At 39.5% G+C, this 15,208-nt stretch overlaps 1 protein-coding gene across 3 annotated transcripts in view; it reads right to left on the reverse strand.

Annotated features, from left to right (window-relative positions):
- Positions 1–15,208, reverse strand: part of MACROD2 (mono-ADP ribosylhydrolase 2) — a 1,293,068-nt gene that overhangs the window by 9,767 nt on the left and 1,268,093 nt on the right. For 2 of the 3 annotated variants that reach the window (XM_027828001.3, XM_037896105.2), the window contains one exon: positions 922–1,008. The exons of the other annotated variant lie outside the window; for it this stretch is intronic. In XM_027828001.3, coding sequence (XP_027683802.1) covers positions 922–1,008 — 87 coding nt within the window. The remainder of the gene's footprint in view (positions 1–921; positions 1,009–15,208) is intronic. 3 annotated transcript variants of the gene reach the window in all.

The following is a 15,208-nucleotide window of genomic DNA, read 5'->3' on the forward strand; positions in this document are numbered from 1 at the left end:
GGTGGTGGTCGTTTTTTCCCCGAAAGATTTGTGTGTGTGTTATATTCCCAGATTACCAGTGAAAGAAAGGTGTTGAATTAAGCCAATAATTGCAAACATCATTAGTTTCTTCAGATATTTTCTAATAAATATTTAATCCTTTCTATATAATTTTATTTATATTCCCAGATTATTAAGGAAGGAGTGCATTTATTTATGGTCAGAGTAAGGTTGTTGTGTTGTGACAAAATATTCATTTCTTTCTTTTTACTTGAGAGTAACTTGCTTATGTTCTTTATATGGATGGTGTAAAATTTGTGATGTTGTTAACTGTTTATTTCCTTGCTTTTAATTGCATGGCTTTTGCAAATGATGTGACCAGGAAATTGAAACAAAACTGAAACTTTGAAACAAAGTTGTTGGTTTTGGAATTTCCTAAGGTATCTTTTCATCTTTCTTTTATTCCTATTGTGTCAGTAAATCAAGATGCAGGTTTGTTTGTTTTTTTAAAAAACTGAAATAAAAGGAATGGAATGGTCACCACATTATTAAAGCAGTGAAAAGAATGAGCAAGCTAATAATGGCTGGAAACCAACATCCATATTCTCTTAGTAAGCTGTTGAAAATGGCCCTTTGGATGAGCCAATATTGAATATTTAGATCTGTATATCTAAAATATCAGCATTTATAAAGCACTGTGGAATTGTACCTGAAATTGCAAAACTCAAGAGCTAGGATGCCTGGGGATAGCTACTAAAATTTTTATATGTTTTGAATTTTATAATGGGATAAGAAATGTTAGAGACAGTTCACAATTTTTTTTTAAAAAAGGAGCCATTTTCACACACACACGCCTTAGATAAGGCATCTCTACTAGTTCTATGTATTTAGTCAGCACGCTCGATTTGTGTTGTGTGATATTAAAACACCAAACAACCATACCATCATTACTTGAAATGTTTTCTGTGTCACATGGATTTTCAACTGTCATTGCCTCTGCAGATAGCTTCCCTTTCCCTTGTGCTGCTCCTAGAAAAACGCGAAAGGAGAGAAAACATGTACACTATCTGATTTATGTATAATTCTCAGATTCAATGTGTGCATTTTTTTTGATAATCCACTGATATGCTCTTAGCTATATAGACTCTGACGTTCCGTAGTGGCAGCCATTAAAGAAAAGGGCACAGGATGTAGGCTGAGGACATGGTTTAAAGGAATTGCTTAAAAGTCTACATAGATCTGTGCTCTTTTTTTAAAGTGGGATTGTTAAAACCACATCATAATGTGTGATTTTGCCTCCCTGCCATTCTTTTCTGATCATTTTTGAAGAATCCCTTCTGTTCATAAAATGCATTGTAGGATGTGGACCTAATCAGACATTTAAGGTTTCTCTACCTAGCAGAGCAAAAATAGATACACTAAGAGTGTATCTGAATACACACTGAATAGTCATACACAACCTAGAATTGAAAAGTATGAAAATGTATTTTATGGCTGGAACTCAACTTTTTTCTCTCTTCTGCCTCAGGCTTGTCTGGAAGCTCAGATTCAATCTCCTAGCAATATTATAAATGAAAAACATAGAAGAATTGCTTATGTTATTCCATTCATGGCTCTCTCCAAATTCTACCAGTTAGTATTGCTGAGAGACCAATTTTTAGTTAATTTCCATTATGGCACTTTGGTATTTGGTGGCAACTATAAAGCTCATCACACCTACCCTGTGACTAAGCTACAAGATTTCAAATGATTGGTTGCAAGCAATTGAGAGAATTTGGTAGTTATTCTGAGATAGCAAAGTGTACTGAACATTGAAACATTTCAAAATGGAACACGTTTAAGTGGGAACAATTTATCTCTTCAACAACAGAGACAGAGACAGCATTTTAGAGTCATATAAACAGCAGTCCCCTCACCCTTTTGATAGAAGCCTAGGGAGGTTTAGTTTGTTTGTTTGGTTTTTTTTATATTTATGAGCTTTGAGGTTATATGTTTATTCTGTCCATAGACATGTATGTACCACTACGGGTGCTTCAATGAATTTGCTTTGCCATGGTACCTGCCAGAGAAAATGCACTGTGATGGAGATTTTATTCTCCTCTGCAATGCCTGCGGTGACAATGTTAATCTTTTAAGTAGCCTTAATTGCACTATTTATGGCGGTACTGTGAATAAACACAAAAGCAGCAACCAATGAAGCAGAGAATACAAAACAAGAAAACATAACCAAGAAGCAGCTTGACAGGGATAGACTCAATTAGCCATTTGGATGGGGAAACAGGCAGCATCTAAGTGTCCATGTCTGAGCTGTCACCAACTACTTTGGTAGAATCCTTGACTTAAAAATCCTTCAGTGAACCATAATTTTAGCACTTCCTCCTCCTTCATAGTTGTGTAAGTTAGTCCCGTCCTAGATGAATGAAATGCCTGTAAACATCTGTGAGTTTATAGTTTGCATGTCAGTGAAGTCCTGAAGTGACAAGTTTGTATGCATGTTAAAACGTCAAGACTTCTCCTGAGAATTCTAGATAGCAAATAAAGTTTTCCCCTGGAGGTTTGTTATACACCAGTGAGCCTAAACTTTCCACGCACTTCACCCATCTCTGTCTTTGACTCTCATGAAGGACAAAACCATGTCATTCTGATGTTGAGGCATACCCATATTTTGCCAGGAATTTCTCAAGTGCAAGACTGAAGGTGCACATTCAAAGTCACTAACCAATTTCTTCCAACAAAATCAGTGTGAAATTTGGATTAGCATGAAAACACTGTTTGATCAATGAGGATACACTGAATGGTCTTATCAGGGTCTTGCTACATTTTTGAACGGCTTATAGAAAGGGCTACTTAAAAAACAAAAACTCAGAAAAGCAATCATTCTGCAGTCAAAGCACCAGGGAGAGATTTCAGATGTTTCCTACTGAGATGTCCCCAACATCTGATGTGTGTGTTTAGGATCCCTGCTAAATACCAACACATTCTGACTGACAGTTGATGCTTCATGCATCAGACTTTTCCTCCTTTAAAAGACTGTCTATTAACCATATAAACTAGACATGATATGACAGGCTATGCCTTGACTCCCAATTTCTATAACATCTAGAGATATCTAGTTGTGCTGGTATTGTCAGGCACTAAAGATGTCTGTGTGAAGTTCACAGGTTCTCTCCCAAAAACTCCCATTAGCTAGCCAGCATGCCTGACTTCACTACACTGAAGAAAGGTTTCTCGGTTTGAATTTCAGAAATTCTCCTGTGTAGCTGGCAGGCATACAGCATTACTGGCAGCGTGCTGGGAAAAAGATAGAGCTAAATTAAAGGAAAGACTCTTGCTAATTAGGGCCTGGTCCAGCATGGGTGAAACCAGTGGGAGTTGAGGGCATTCAGAACTTCAGAGCTGGCACGCTGCATCTGGCAGGATTTGGCCTATAGAGAGACACTGGAGAGAGGAACAATAGTAGCAAATAATAAAAAAAAAAACCTCACAAGAACTATTTCCATGTTGTCTCTTTCACTTCCTTATTTCACAACAGAGCTTTCAAGGAGTCATGCTTTATATTGCCAGTGGTAAAAATCATTGTCAGAAGCAATGTTAGGACTCAGTAGTCCACAGAGGAAAAGGTAAAGGGGGATTTAGAGCCTTTAACACATACAGCAATTCTGCTGCAGGACTTGTAAAGTGGCTCTAGCCTCTATCTATTACACCAGCAAGTTTTCCAAAGGACTGTGAAGCTCTGTCTACGTAAATCTTCATTTTGTTCAAACTAACTTGCTAGTGTGTGTGTGGGAGAATGGTAAGCATTCATTATACTGACATGCCGGTGGAACAGGTATTATTCCAAACTGCTTCTTTCCTGCTGTGCAATAAAATTGAGTGCCACAGAGAAATGAGTCCATTTCACATAAACAGCTGAATCGGATCAAAACAAGAACTGCCTCGACAAGCAATTTGTTCCACGGTTGTTTTTCCCCCCTTTCCCAGTTTGATTGCTGCTGCTCAGAGCACAAACAAAAAGGTGTATTGCAGGGCTTCTAGCAGGAGATGAGAGATACTAAAATGGAGGGAGCCTGGGAGATACCACTTTCAATTTCAATTACCAATTGTACTACTGACAGACTAGATTATCCTAACTCTTTGTAGGCTGGTTATATTACTAGGAAAGCAGTAAATGAAAGCAGGCATACAGTACAGGAAGGATGCTAGGATGTATGCAAAATGCCTCCAGCCAGCTTTTAAATACGTAAGGCAAATGTTTGCTCAGAACTTGGAAAATCCCATAGGTATTCTTTTTAAAATGTTCTCTGTGGTTACAATATGTCAATAGCTCCAAGCAGCTGCAGTTAAATACAATTATTTCTTTGAATAGATGAAGTCCTAAATTCACCTGCCGTTCACTCAATTAAATGGGAGATGTGATGCATGAAGGAGAACACCCATTAGTATAGTTTTTACAAGTGTATGGGTACAGAAAAGAGATACCTAGGCTGATTTTTCATGTTTTCTTGATAATCTAATAATGAAAAGAAATAAACAGACCTCTTCACCCAAGGTATTACGACCTATACATAATTTTGCATCTATACACATTGAAGATACTAGGTAACTATATATTCTTACAGACCATTATATAGTCAAACCCATGAAACTCGTTATTACCAGATGTGAATAGCTCAATTAGCTTCTGCTATGCTGAAAATCAAAGCTTTGCGTTACAGATATTGATCAAATTATACATGGAGGAAAATTTACATGGATGCTTTAAAATGAAATAAAATCAATTAGGCAAGTGTCATGACAACTGCTCACACACTATGGATTTGATCCAAGGGCCACTGACATCACTAAAACAATTCCTAATGGATTTTGGATCACTGACTGAAACCTCAATCCTGCAAAGATGTAGGTGCACCGTTGCACCCATGCACTACTCATTAGAGAGTCATGGACTAAGTTTATTTTAAAAAGTTTGCTTTAATTGCTTACATTATTAAACAAACAATTCCAAGATCAGTGCCCCCACTATGATATCAAAGACATAACATAATGCCTGCTCCTCCATTCCGAGAACTCTACCTTTCTTCCCGGAGAAACATTTCATACATGTTTACTTAACACATGAACCCCTCCACATTTGTATTTTTTTTAAAAATGTCCTGATCCTGTTTAAGAGTTATCCAAGGCAGATATTCAGAGGAGTGCTTGCTCCTTCCTCATACATACTCTGCTTACTTGTGGTGAGAAATTGGACCAACTGCTGACCTGGCCAGCAATTTAACATTGTAATCCTGCCCCACCCAAATTCACACAATGCACACTGGCAGCCCTGGCAATGGATAGGCATTCAGAGGTGGGCTTGGGATAGGGCCTGTGTGTTTCAGTGTTTGTCATCCCTTTTTCCTGATCCACCTGCTTCCTCTTTCTTGGATTCTTTCTACTTCTGGAATATGTGGATCAGGTGGCCGTGCAGGTATGGGTCCCCAAGGTAATGGTACTTTGAGGAAATTATTTGGAGTCTATTTTGGGAACAAGAGAAAAGATGGCAATAATAGGATGCACCAATTCGAATTTATGAAACCACACTGATTTAAACCATAAAAGGCTATAATGTTATAAACATAGAATTATGATTTAAATTTGTTCCAAATCAAGTCAAAAAGTAAAAATCTTGAAACTGTTCATGAACCATAAAGAGAAGATAAAGAAAAGAGAAATTAGTTTAGGTCCACTGATACATTTTTAATTTTATTTTTTAACTCTAATTAGTGTAAATTTCTAAAAGAAACGTTGTTTCAAACCAAAAAGCCAGAATTGTTCATTTGCTGAATGTTGAAATGGGATGTTTTGATAATTCTGAAACTTTTTTCCAACATTTTTTTGAGTCAAGAAATTTGTTGGAAACTGACTTTTTGCCACAAAAGATTTCACTTTTGACTTTGGGATTTTTTAACGAAAACATATTTGGTTGAAAATTCCTGACCAGTTCTGATGAACAAGTTAACTAGAGCTGAGCGAACACTGTTTACAATAATCACTTAGATTGCTGAATAAATTTGCTACAGCTGTGTTCAACCCCCTTTTTGAGGTCCCTTTGTATAAACATTTCAATTGATAAGTTGTTTCAGACACATTAGCTGACAGAAACAGAAAATTTTAAACATATTTTACAGCATACTTGTGGGAAAGTGAATTTGCAATTTGTAAACATGAATTATCAACAAGAACATTGATTCCCATTGATCCCACCAGGCAAGAGAAATACACCACGTGACCTGCCTGTCCAATTAAATTGCTCACATTTAAAATTCTGAATCGTGTGGTTTAAATCTGGTTCCTCTGACATCAAGGGCAATGGGGCCAGGATTTCACTCTGAAAATTTGCAAAAAGCACACTTACTAATGACCGGAGCTGACTCAGAATTTGTCACAAAACTCTTTTTTTTAAAATGGAAAATCTTGATGCATCAAAAGGACCTGAGGGTCCAGGATGGAATTTCTGGTCAAGTGGAGACACCTACCTCAGAATAGCCAGTTGGTTAGGGTATTCACTTGGCATGGGAGATACTCGGTTTCAAACCCTTTTCTGTCTGATTTGAAGCAGAGATTTGAAACAGGTTCTCCAACAACCTAGGTGATTGCCCTAAGTACTGGGCTATAGAGTCAGTCTCTCTCTGGTCCAATTAATATTTAATTAATTAATTACTCATATAAAGTGGAACAGCTCAAACAGGAAAGATTTAGACTGATTCTGTAATCTGGTGCTTGCCATGGATGTGAGGGATCCAGGTTCAATTTCCTTCTCTGAATCAGGGAGACATTTGAACCTGGGTCTCCCACATTCCAGCTGAGTATTCTGGCATGAAAATCAAACGATATCGCTGGAGATTTTTAAGAGCAGAGAGACAAACACCTGTGAGGGATGGTCTAGATAATACTTAGTCCCGCCATGAGTGGAGGGGACTGGACTAGATGACCTCTTGAGGTCCCTTCCAGCCCCATGATTCTATTTGTGTTCTGATGCAGGACATAAAAAAAAAACCCAAAACAAAAAAAAACCAAAACAAAAAACCAACCCTCAATTTTTTCCCCTGAATCCAGACAGCCCTAGTAATGAGCTACAGACCAGTGTTTCTATCTGTAATTGGATCTTCTTGGGTGTTGGAAAAGACACAGAATTATTCACAAAAAACTCTGACCAATATTTTTGGGCAATGAAAACAGTAATTCTCAGAAAATATATTCTGTTCATGGACAATTTGGAAAAAAAAGTTAAATTTCATTATTTATTATGAATTACTTGCTCAGCTCTAGAAATAGCTTACTCATTTCAATCATTGTTGGAAACATCTTTCAAACCTCAATTTTTGTTCATATAAAAATATGAAATCTGTGTTGTAATTAGTCTGAATGACCCAGTTTCCACTCTACCTATTACATAAAACTTAATATCTCAACATTAGGTGTAAATATACTTCTCCTAATTAGGTAAAACACTGAAAAAAGGGGTCTTTATTCTTCTGGCTAAAAGCTAATAGTGCAATTTTTCATCCACAGCCACAAAAAACAAAACACAAACTCTTCCGACCCCCCAGCTGCATTGTCTTGTCTGTCAAAAACAATTCCATTTTTCTTATTCTTGCAAGTAGGCAGAGCTGATTTTTTTTTCAGTCATTTCACTGTGGCTGTTTGCTAATGTTACTGTCAAGCCTTCATGTACTTTGTTTACTGCTTTGTTTTTAGTAGCATTATAAATGCTGCCTTGCTTAGAAATTGAAGCTTTCCGTGCCACGAGAGTGATTTTGCTCAGTTGGACTCATGTTTGATACATCCCTTCCTGGTGACCTACCTTGCTTTGACCAGACCAATATTATAACTCACAGAAGATTCATGCTACCTACTTATATACCTACTTATATATCAGCAACCATAATACTGGTAGTACCCTGAGACTGAGGACATTCCAATACCCTTTTTGTTATAATTTTGAGAAACTCTATGGACAGATACTCTCCCTTACAATCACCAACCACAGGTCAGGAAACCACAGCTGAACCTACAGGAGCTGAACCAGTGTAAATTTACATACTGCTGCTGAATGCAGCTTCATTAGTGACAAACCTCACCATCTGCTAATCGGGAGCATTTTACCTTGATCAAAAACTCAGCACTTAGGCATTGCAGGATGAAAGGAAAGAAAAGCATGCAGATTTCAGAGGCGTTTGAACTTGCTGCGACATAAGCTCATCTGTTCCTTTGAAAAAGGCGAGTGCTGTCTCTTGACGCCAGGCTTAGGATGTCAAGACTAGTGACATGCACACAGCAGCTCCTTAGTGTTGGAACAGAAAGTTTACCTTCACCCTCTGGTGTGCTGGCCATGTCATTAGGCTCCCTATACCTCCAGTACAGCAGGCATCATGCCAGCTGTGTGTGTCTGTGCATGTGGATCTGTATCTGAAAGCCGAAGCACTGCGCTGACATTTATAGAAGGGGTGGCTGCTGCTCCCAAGCACTCTTATGAAATACGGAAATGGCCGATTTTAAAATGTAACTTTGAAAGTGTCTCAAACTAGCTTCTCCCCCTTCCCTTCCAGGGAACACACTCTTGGTAAATCTCATTATGCTTCCCTTCCTGTAAGGTGGTGGCAGTAATGGGAGGGCAATGAGGGCTGTCTCTCATCAATATGCTCCCAGAGGATTCACACAAATTGGGTGATTCTCAGCTCAGTAATGCCCATCAGGAACTCTTTGTACCTTTTGTCTCTCTTTAGCAAAAGCATAAATCTATATACACAGAAGGCTCTTAACGAATACAGGGGCATGTAATTTTAAGAAAAGTCCTTTCAAGTTTTCACTCTAATGGGGTCTTAGCTGTATAAGGGGCCATGGTGGCACCAGCTTTAGTTTTCTTCAATAGTTCTTGATATGAAATCTCTCATCAGAAAAGCACTTTACTGTAGGGAATAACTAAAATGGAGTGCTCTGAAGCTTTTGTTAATGCTTAAATTGCTTCTCTATAACATGACTAAAATGTTGCCTGCTTGTATTAAAAATCATAGAATTAAGACACATTATCTGCCTGAGGAGTTTTCAATTTAAGGACCCACTGCTGTAAGCCTTGCTCCTCCACGTAATCCCTATGAAGTCATAATACTTTCAGATCACACTGGGGCATTAAGAAAATTAATGTTTGTACAAAGAAAGTGATACAAAAGTACAATGATTGTTTCCTTTTCATTTGGTTGGTAAGCTAGACGCAAGCACATAATATGCATTTTCATATGGCTAAATATAAATATATACATCTGAGAACAAAGAACGTAGGCCATGTTTACAGGCCTCTCCCGGCAAATCTGAAAGAGATTTGGGGGTTGTGGTGGCCAATGAGCTGAATATGAGCTCCCACGGAAAGGCTGTTGCCAAAAGGACTAATGTGATCCTCGGATGCATAAACAACGGAATCTCAAGTAGGAATAGAGAGATTATTTCACCTCTGTATTTGGCCCTGGTGTGACTGCTGCGGGAGTACCATGTCCATTTCTGGTGCCCATAATTCAAGAAGGGTGCTGATAAATTGGTGAGAGTTCAGAGAAGAGCCATGAGAATGATTAAAGGATAAGAAAAGATGCCTTATAGTGATGGAGTGAGCTCCTCGAGTTTATTTATCTTAACAAAGAGAACGTTAAGGGGTGATTTTATTAGAGTCTAAAAGTACCGACATGGGGAACAACTACGTGATAATGGGCTTTTCAATCCAGAAGAGAAAGGTACAATATGATCCAATGGCTAGAAGTTGGACAAATTCAGACTGGGAATAAGTCATAAATTTTTAAGTGATGGTAATTAACCACTGGAACAATTTACTATGGACTGTCATGGATTCTCCATCATTGACCATTTTAAAATCAAGATAGGATGTTTTTCTAACAGCTGTGTCCTAGGAATTATTTTGGGGAAGTTCTATGGCTTGTGTTATACACAGGGTGACCAGATGCTAAATCCAAAATATTGGGACCGCCTCAGGGGGAGCGCCTTTTCAATTGTTACACTCACCCGGCACGTTCGGCAGCAGGAAATAAATCTTGCCGACGAAGAAAGAAGTACCCGCTACCGAAATGCTGCCGAAGACCCGGACGTGCCGGGTGAGTGTAACAATTGAAAAGGCACTCCCCCTGCCTGTCACTGCTGCCTAAGCAAAATAAATAAAATAAAAAAAGCCGTGCCCGAAACAAAATATCGGGACAAATGGCATCCCGACCGTACTTCAGTTGGGATGCGGGATAAACTGCTCAATATTGGGATAGTCCCGATTTTATCGGGATGTCTGGTCACCCTAGCCTTGGAATGATCTCACTGGTCCCTTATAGCTTTGGAATCTATGAATTCCTCCTTTCCCTCATTTTTGTTGCAATTTTTGACCTTTTGCTAGGTTTTCAAAACATTTGGCCAGATCCTAATCCTAAAAGCCAATGAAATGGGACCAAATTACACCAGTTGGGGATCTGGTCCCTTTCAGTTTAAACAAGTATTTTCTTCTTCCCAGACTATATTTACCTATTCTGTTATAAAAACGAGAAACTACCAGTGTCAGTGTGTGGAATACAGGACATTTATTTTCAAAATGTATCACTTGTTTGGGATGGGCACAAACCAAGGAGATAATGCAAAAGTGTACATTTTTTCTCCCTCGCTCTTCATGGTATGCCAACACCTTGAATACTGCATGCAGTTCTGGTTTCCGCATCACAAAAAAGATATATCAGAATTGGAAATGGGACATAGAAGGGCAACAGAAATTATAAGGAGTATGGAACAGTTTCCATACGAGGAAAGATTAAAAAGACCAGGACTGTTAGAGAAAAGATGACATAGGAGCAATATCATAGAGGTCTATAAAATCATGAATGGTGTGGAAAAAGTGAATAGGGAAGTGTTATTTGCCCCTTCACATAACAAAAGACCCAGGGCTCACCCAATTAAATTAACAGCCAGAAGGTTTAAAACAAACAGAGGGAAGTACTTCTTCACACAATGCACATTCTACCTGCGGAACTCATTGCCAGGGGATGTTGTGAAGGCTAAACGTATAATTGGGTTAAAAAAAGAATTAGATAAATTCAAGGACGATAGTCCCATAAATGGCTATTAGTCAAGACGGTCAGAGATGGATCCCCATGCTCTGGGTGTCGCTAAACATCTGACTGCTAGAAGATTGGACTGGACGACAGGGGATGGGTCACTTGATAATTGCCCAGTTCTGTTAATCCTTTCTGAAGCATCTGGCACTGTCCGAAGATGGATACTGAGTAGATAGACCATTGGTCTGACCCTGTATGGCAATTCTTATGTTCTCATGTAAAATGAGAACTGGCCTGAAGTTTTGGTCAGACTAGAGTTTGGCTCTGTCTGCAGGTTCCACTTGGAGCTCAAAATTTCAGCTGTGTTGAACTCATGTTTGGTGCTTATCATCTCTGGTGCTCCCTCATCTAGAGGGATGCAAAGTAGGTTCTAAGCCATCTTCCTGCCTCCCCTGAGCACTAGGCAGGCCATTGAAGTGGCACAAAGAAGTCTTAATCTGGGCTGAAAATCTAGTTTCTAATTTTGAATTTCTGGTGAAGGTAGCCAATAAGTCTAGCAGGCCTTCTGTACTCTGCTCTTACTGCATCTTCAAAACCTGGCATCACTTTGGGATTTCCTTTAGCTATTTCCCTGAGTGCACAATGTTCCTCAAGAGAACCAAATCCAATCCAGTTGTGTATACACTACACTTCCTAGGTGTTTTAGATATTCTTGGATGCAACAACAGGAAAGCTGCAGATAAAGCATACAAAGACAGTGGCAGAGAGGTCCTGGGTCTCATAACTGAGCCAGATGATGCTGACTAAGAGGGCCTTATTATTCCAGAGAGAGAAAATGAGCCCCTCTGGCCCTCTCAAAAGGAGCAATAGAAAAGAGACAACTGTATACGCAGTCAGTTGTGTGTAGCTCCCTGAAGAGAGAGCATCAGTTGAAAGACAAGGAAAACTACAGATACAAGACATCTGGACTTACTGTGATGGGGATTTCATGGGGAGACAGACACTATGGATTGGCTAAGAACTGGAGGAGGGAAAAGTCCTTTCCAAGAGTTGTAAAATTCAGTTAAGTATGGGATAAAACATGCAAATCTTTTGAGATTCATCCACTAGTGCTTATACCAAGGCACAATGGAGAAGCTAGGCATGCGGGTACCAGTTATAATTAGAGCTCCATGTCTGTCACGGAGGTCGCGGAAGTCATGGCTTGATGACTGTCCCGGGGGCGGTGGGAGTGGCGGCGGGAGGGCAGCCCTGGGGGTGGCCGGAGCAGCTGCTGCTCGGTGGCCCCCAGCAGCTGGTGCCCTGGCCCCAGGGCCCCCCCTCCCCAAGCAGCAGCCCCCCGAACTCCCCAAGCAGCGGTCCTTGAGCAGCGGCCCCTTGGGGCCCCGAGCAGTGGCCCCCCAACCAAGATTTAGTCTGAAGTATTTATAGTACAAGTCTTGGACAGGTTACGGGCCATGAATTTTTGTTTATTACCTGGGACCTGTCCATGACTTTTACTAAAAATACCCATGACTAAATTGTAGCCTTAGTTATAATGCAAAAGGTGGACTGTGCCTGAATTATTGGACAGAAAAGGCAGGGCTGCTTGGCATTATGACTGCAACAGTCCATTTCTGGGGTCACTGCTTACAGTGAGAGATTACGGCTGAGTCAAATAACAATATTGGAAAACATTCAACTGGATTCCTTGTTAAGGGAACTACTGCTGGGTACAATGTGCTTAAAATAACAGAAAAGGCAGCAAAAGGAGGAAGATAAATTGGGAAGATATATAATTTCGGGGGAAGGATAGTAACAGAAATTAATAATGTATGTGCTATGATGAGAAACATGATTATTGTTTATCAACATTACAGATATACCAAGACTAAACTTTGCAAATTCAAAGAGAATAAAATAATGTAATCCAGGAAGCAGAAGAAGCTCAAGGTAGAACATAAAGAGCTATAAATATATGTGACCTTTCAAGTACACTGTAGTTTTACATTTTTTTTATACAAGGATATAGAAGACAGCATGTGAAAGTCAAATAGAGAAACCTTAATAAGAATTTTAATAATCAGAACTAAAATGCAGGAAACACCAGGTTGAAATGTCTTTGTATTTAAACTTGATATTACCAGTTAACAGGGTTCTGTGAATGTGTATATATAGCAAGGCTGTTTCCATCCCAATGACTAGTCAGGTACAGTTAGGGTGACCAGATGCCCAGATTTTATAGGGACAGTCCCGATTTTGGGGTCTTTTTCTTATCTAGGCTCCTATTACCCCCCACCACCGTCCCGATTTTTCACATTTGCTGTCTGGTCACCCTAGGTACAGTATAAGCACTCTGTTTTGAGTCTGTAACTGTGCTGGATTTACACAGCCAGTGTGGGCAAGGTGTGACATTCCCTTGCTTTAAAAGGAGCAGTGACTGACCTACAGAGAGGCAAGAATTCCATGTGTTCAATAATGTTTCGGTATAAAAAAAGACCAGTAAACATTCTGCACCTTTTTAGAAGAGGACTCTCCTCCATCCTGATCAACGCCACATCTTAAATTCTTTTTTCGCTTTATTAGTTTATGCACAGAGGAATCGGGCTGTTATGATCCTCATTGGATCCTTTCGGGAGGAAAGGGCTACCTTTGCACATCTGACTGCAGTACTGGAGCTACTCCGAATACCATGTTTTTAAAAGTAGAGACAAGTCCATATAGCATACGGGCTAGTTTCTAAAAATATACATGTTCCGGGGCAGTACTGGGATGGTTTATAAATAAAATGTTGGGATTCATTTTCTTTTCCCTCGTGCAGTGTGTAGAATTTCTCAACAATAAAAGATGATGCATATGAAGGAAATTTTTCCTTCTCCTTTGAGGAAACGTTACATGAGCTGTATAGAAAAAAAAAAAACCAGTCTCTGAATTTTGGCTTCTGGACACTTGCGCTGCTTTCACAGACATGATATTTTACCGACTGATTTCTGCTCCAGAGGCGTCCTTCAACAGAGCAGTGACTGAACAAATACTAGTTAGCCTTAGAGGAAGATGGGAAGCACGCACCGCTGTTGTTAGAGCAGCCTATATGTAACAGCTGCAGCTATAACTTAATGATTTAAGAAACAAACTTCTGAGCCAACGAAACTGATTAAGATCTCTCCCAAAAATCAATACTGAAGTTCAAGAATAACTATAAACACCTGACACTGCGTGTTCTGCTCTAATTAAGGGCTCCAGGCCAACTCATAAGCTGTGTGTAATACCAACCGTCACTAAACTTAAGAGTCAGTCAGCACTTTCCAGTTCAACCCCCATTTTCAGGGATTTATTACCCAGTCAGAAAAATTCACATTCAGGAGAAACGTATTAAGCTAAATGTTTACTTCTACAGTGTTTTCTTTTCAACCAGAGGATTATTGTACATTCAGAGAAGATACTTTATACTAAATTCAGCCTGATAGATGAACCAACAGTATATGCCTAATTTGCATATACAACCCTTGCAAGTTCCACACAAGATGGGTAGATTGTGACTTGGACTCAATGTATGCTCAGGGAGGGAAAGGGTGGAAGAATCCCTCTATAATTTCTATACCACCCCGCTTTGGAGTAGGTGGGTGAGGAATGGGCTGGAAGGGGTTAGAAATTATGGAGTGTCGGCTTCAACCTGACCAGCACAGCTAAGCCAATGCAGATGGCGTTACAATTTGCTGCTGGCCTATACCAGCAATAAATTACTACATCCTTTCACTGACCCAGAGTGGGGGTGAGGAGAAATTGTGCCCCTCAGGAGTGTCTTTAAATCATAATGCATCCTGGACTTATTCCTGGAATTTTCCACTTTATATACCATCCCTTACTCAGGGCAGTGCCTAAAAGTAATTTAATTACGAAGTATGTACATCCCCCTCTCTACTGCAAGCATAAAGTGTGTATTCATATTATTGTAAGGCATAACAGAAAAGAGAACTATAGTGGGAACCACTCACATAAGTAAAGTTACACACTTGCTCAAGTGTTTGCAGAATCAGTGCCTAAGACTTTATGAATTCTGAATTAAATCATCACATAACGGAATGGCTTTGGTTGGTATTTCCGGGCAAGGCTGGAGATCAGAATCATAAGGCAGACAAACTGGTGACGTTTATTTGCCATACTCGAAAGAGAAGATT

The sequence above is a fragment of the Chelonia mydas genome, chromosome 3, assembly GCF_015237465.2.
Source record: "Chelonia mydas isolate rCheMyd1 chromosome 3, rCheMyd1.pri.v2, whole genome shotgun sequence".
Lineage (NCBI taxonomy): Eukaryota > Metazoa > Chordata > Testudines > Cheloniidae > Chelonia > Chelonia mydas.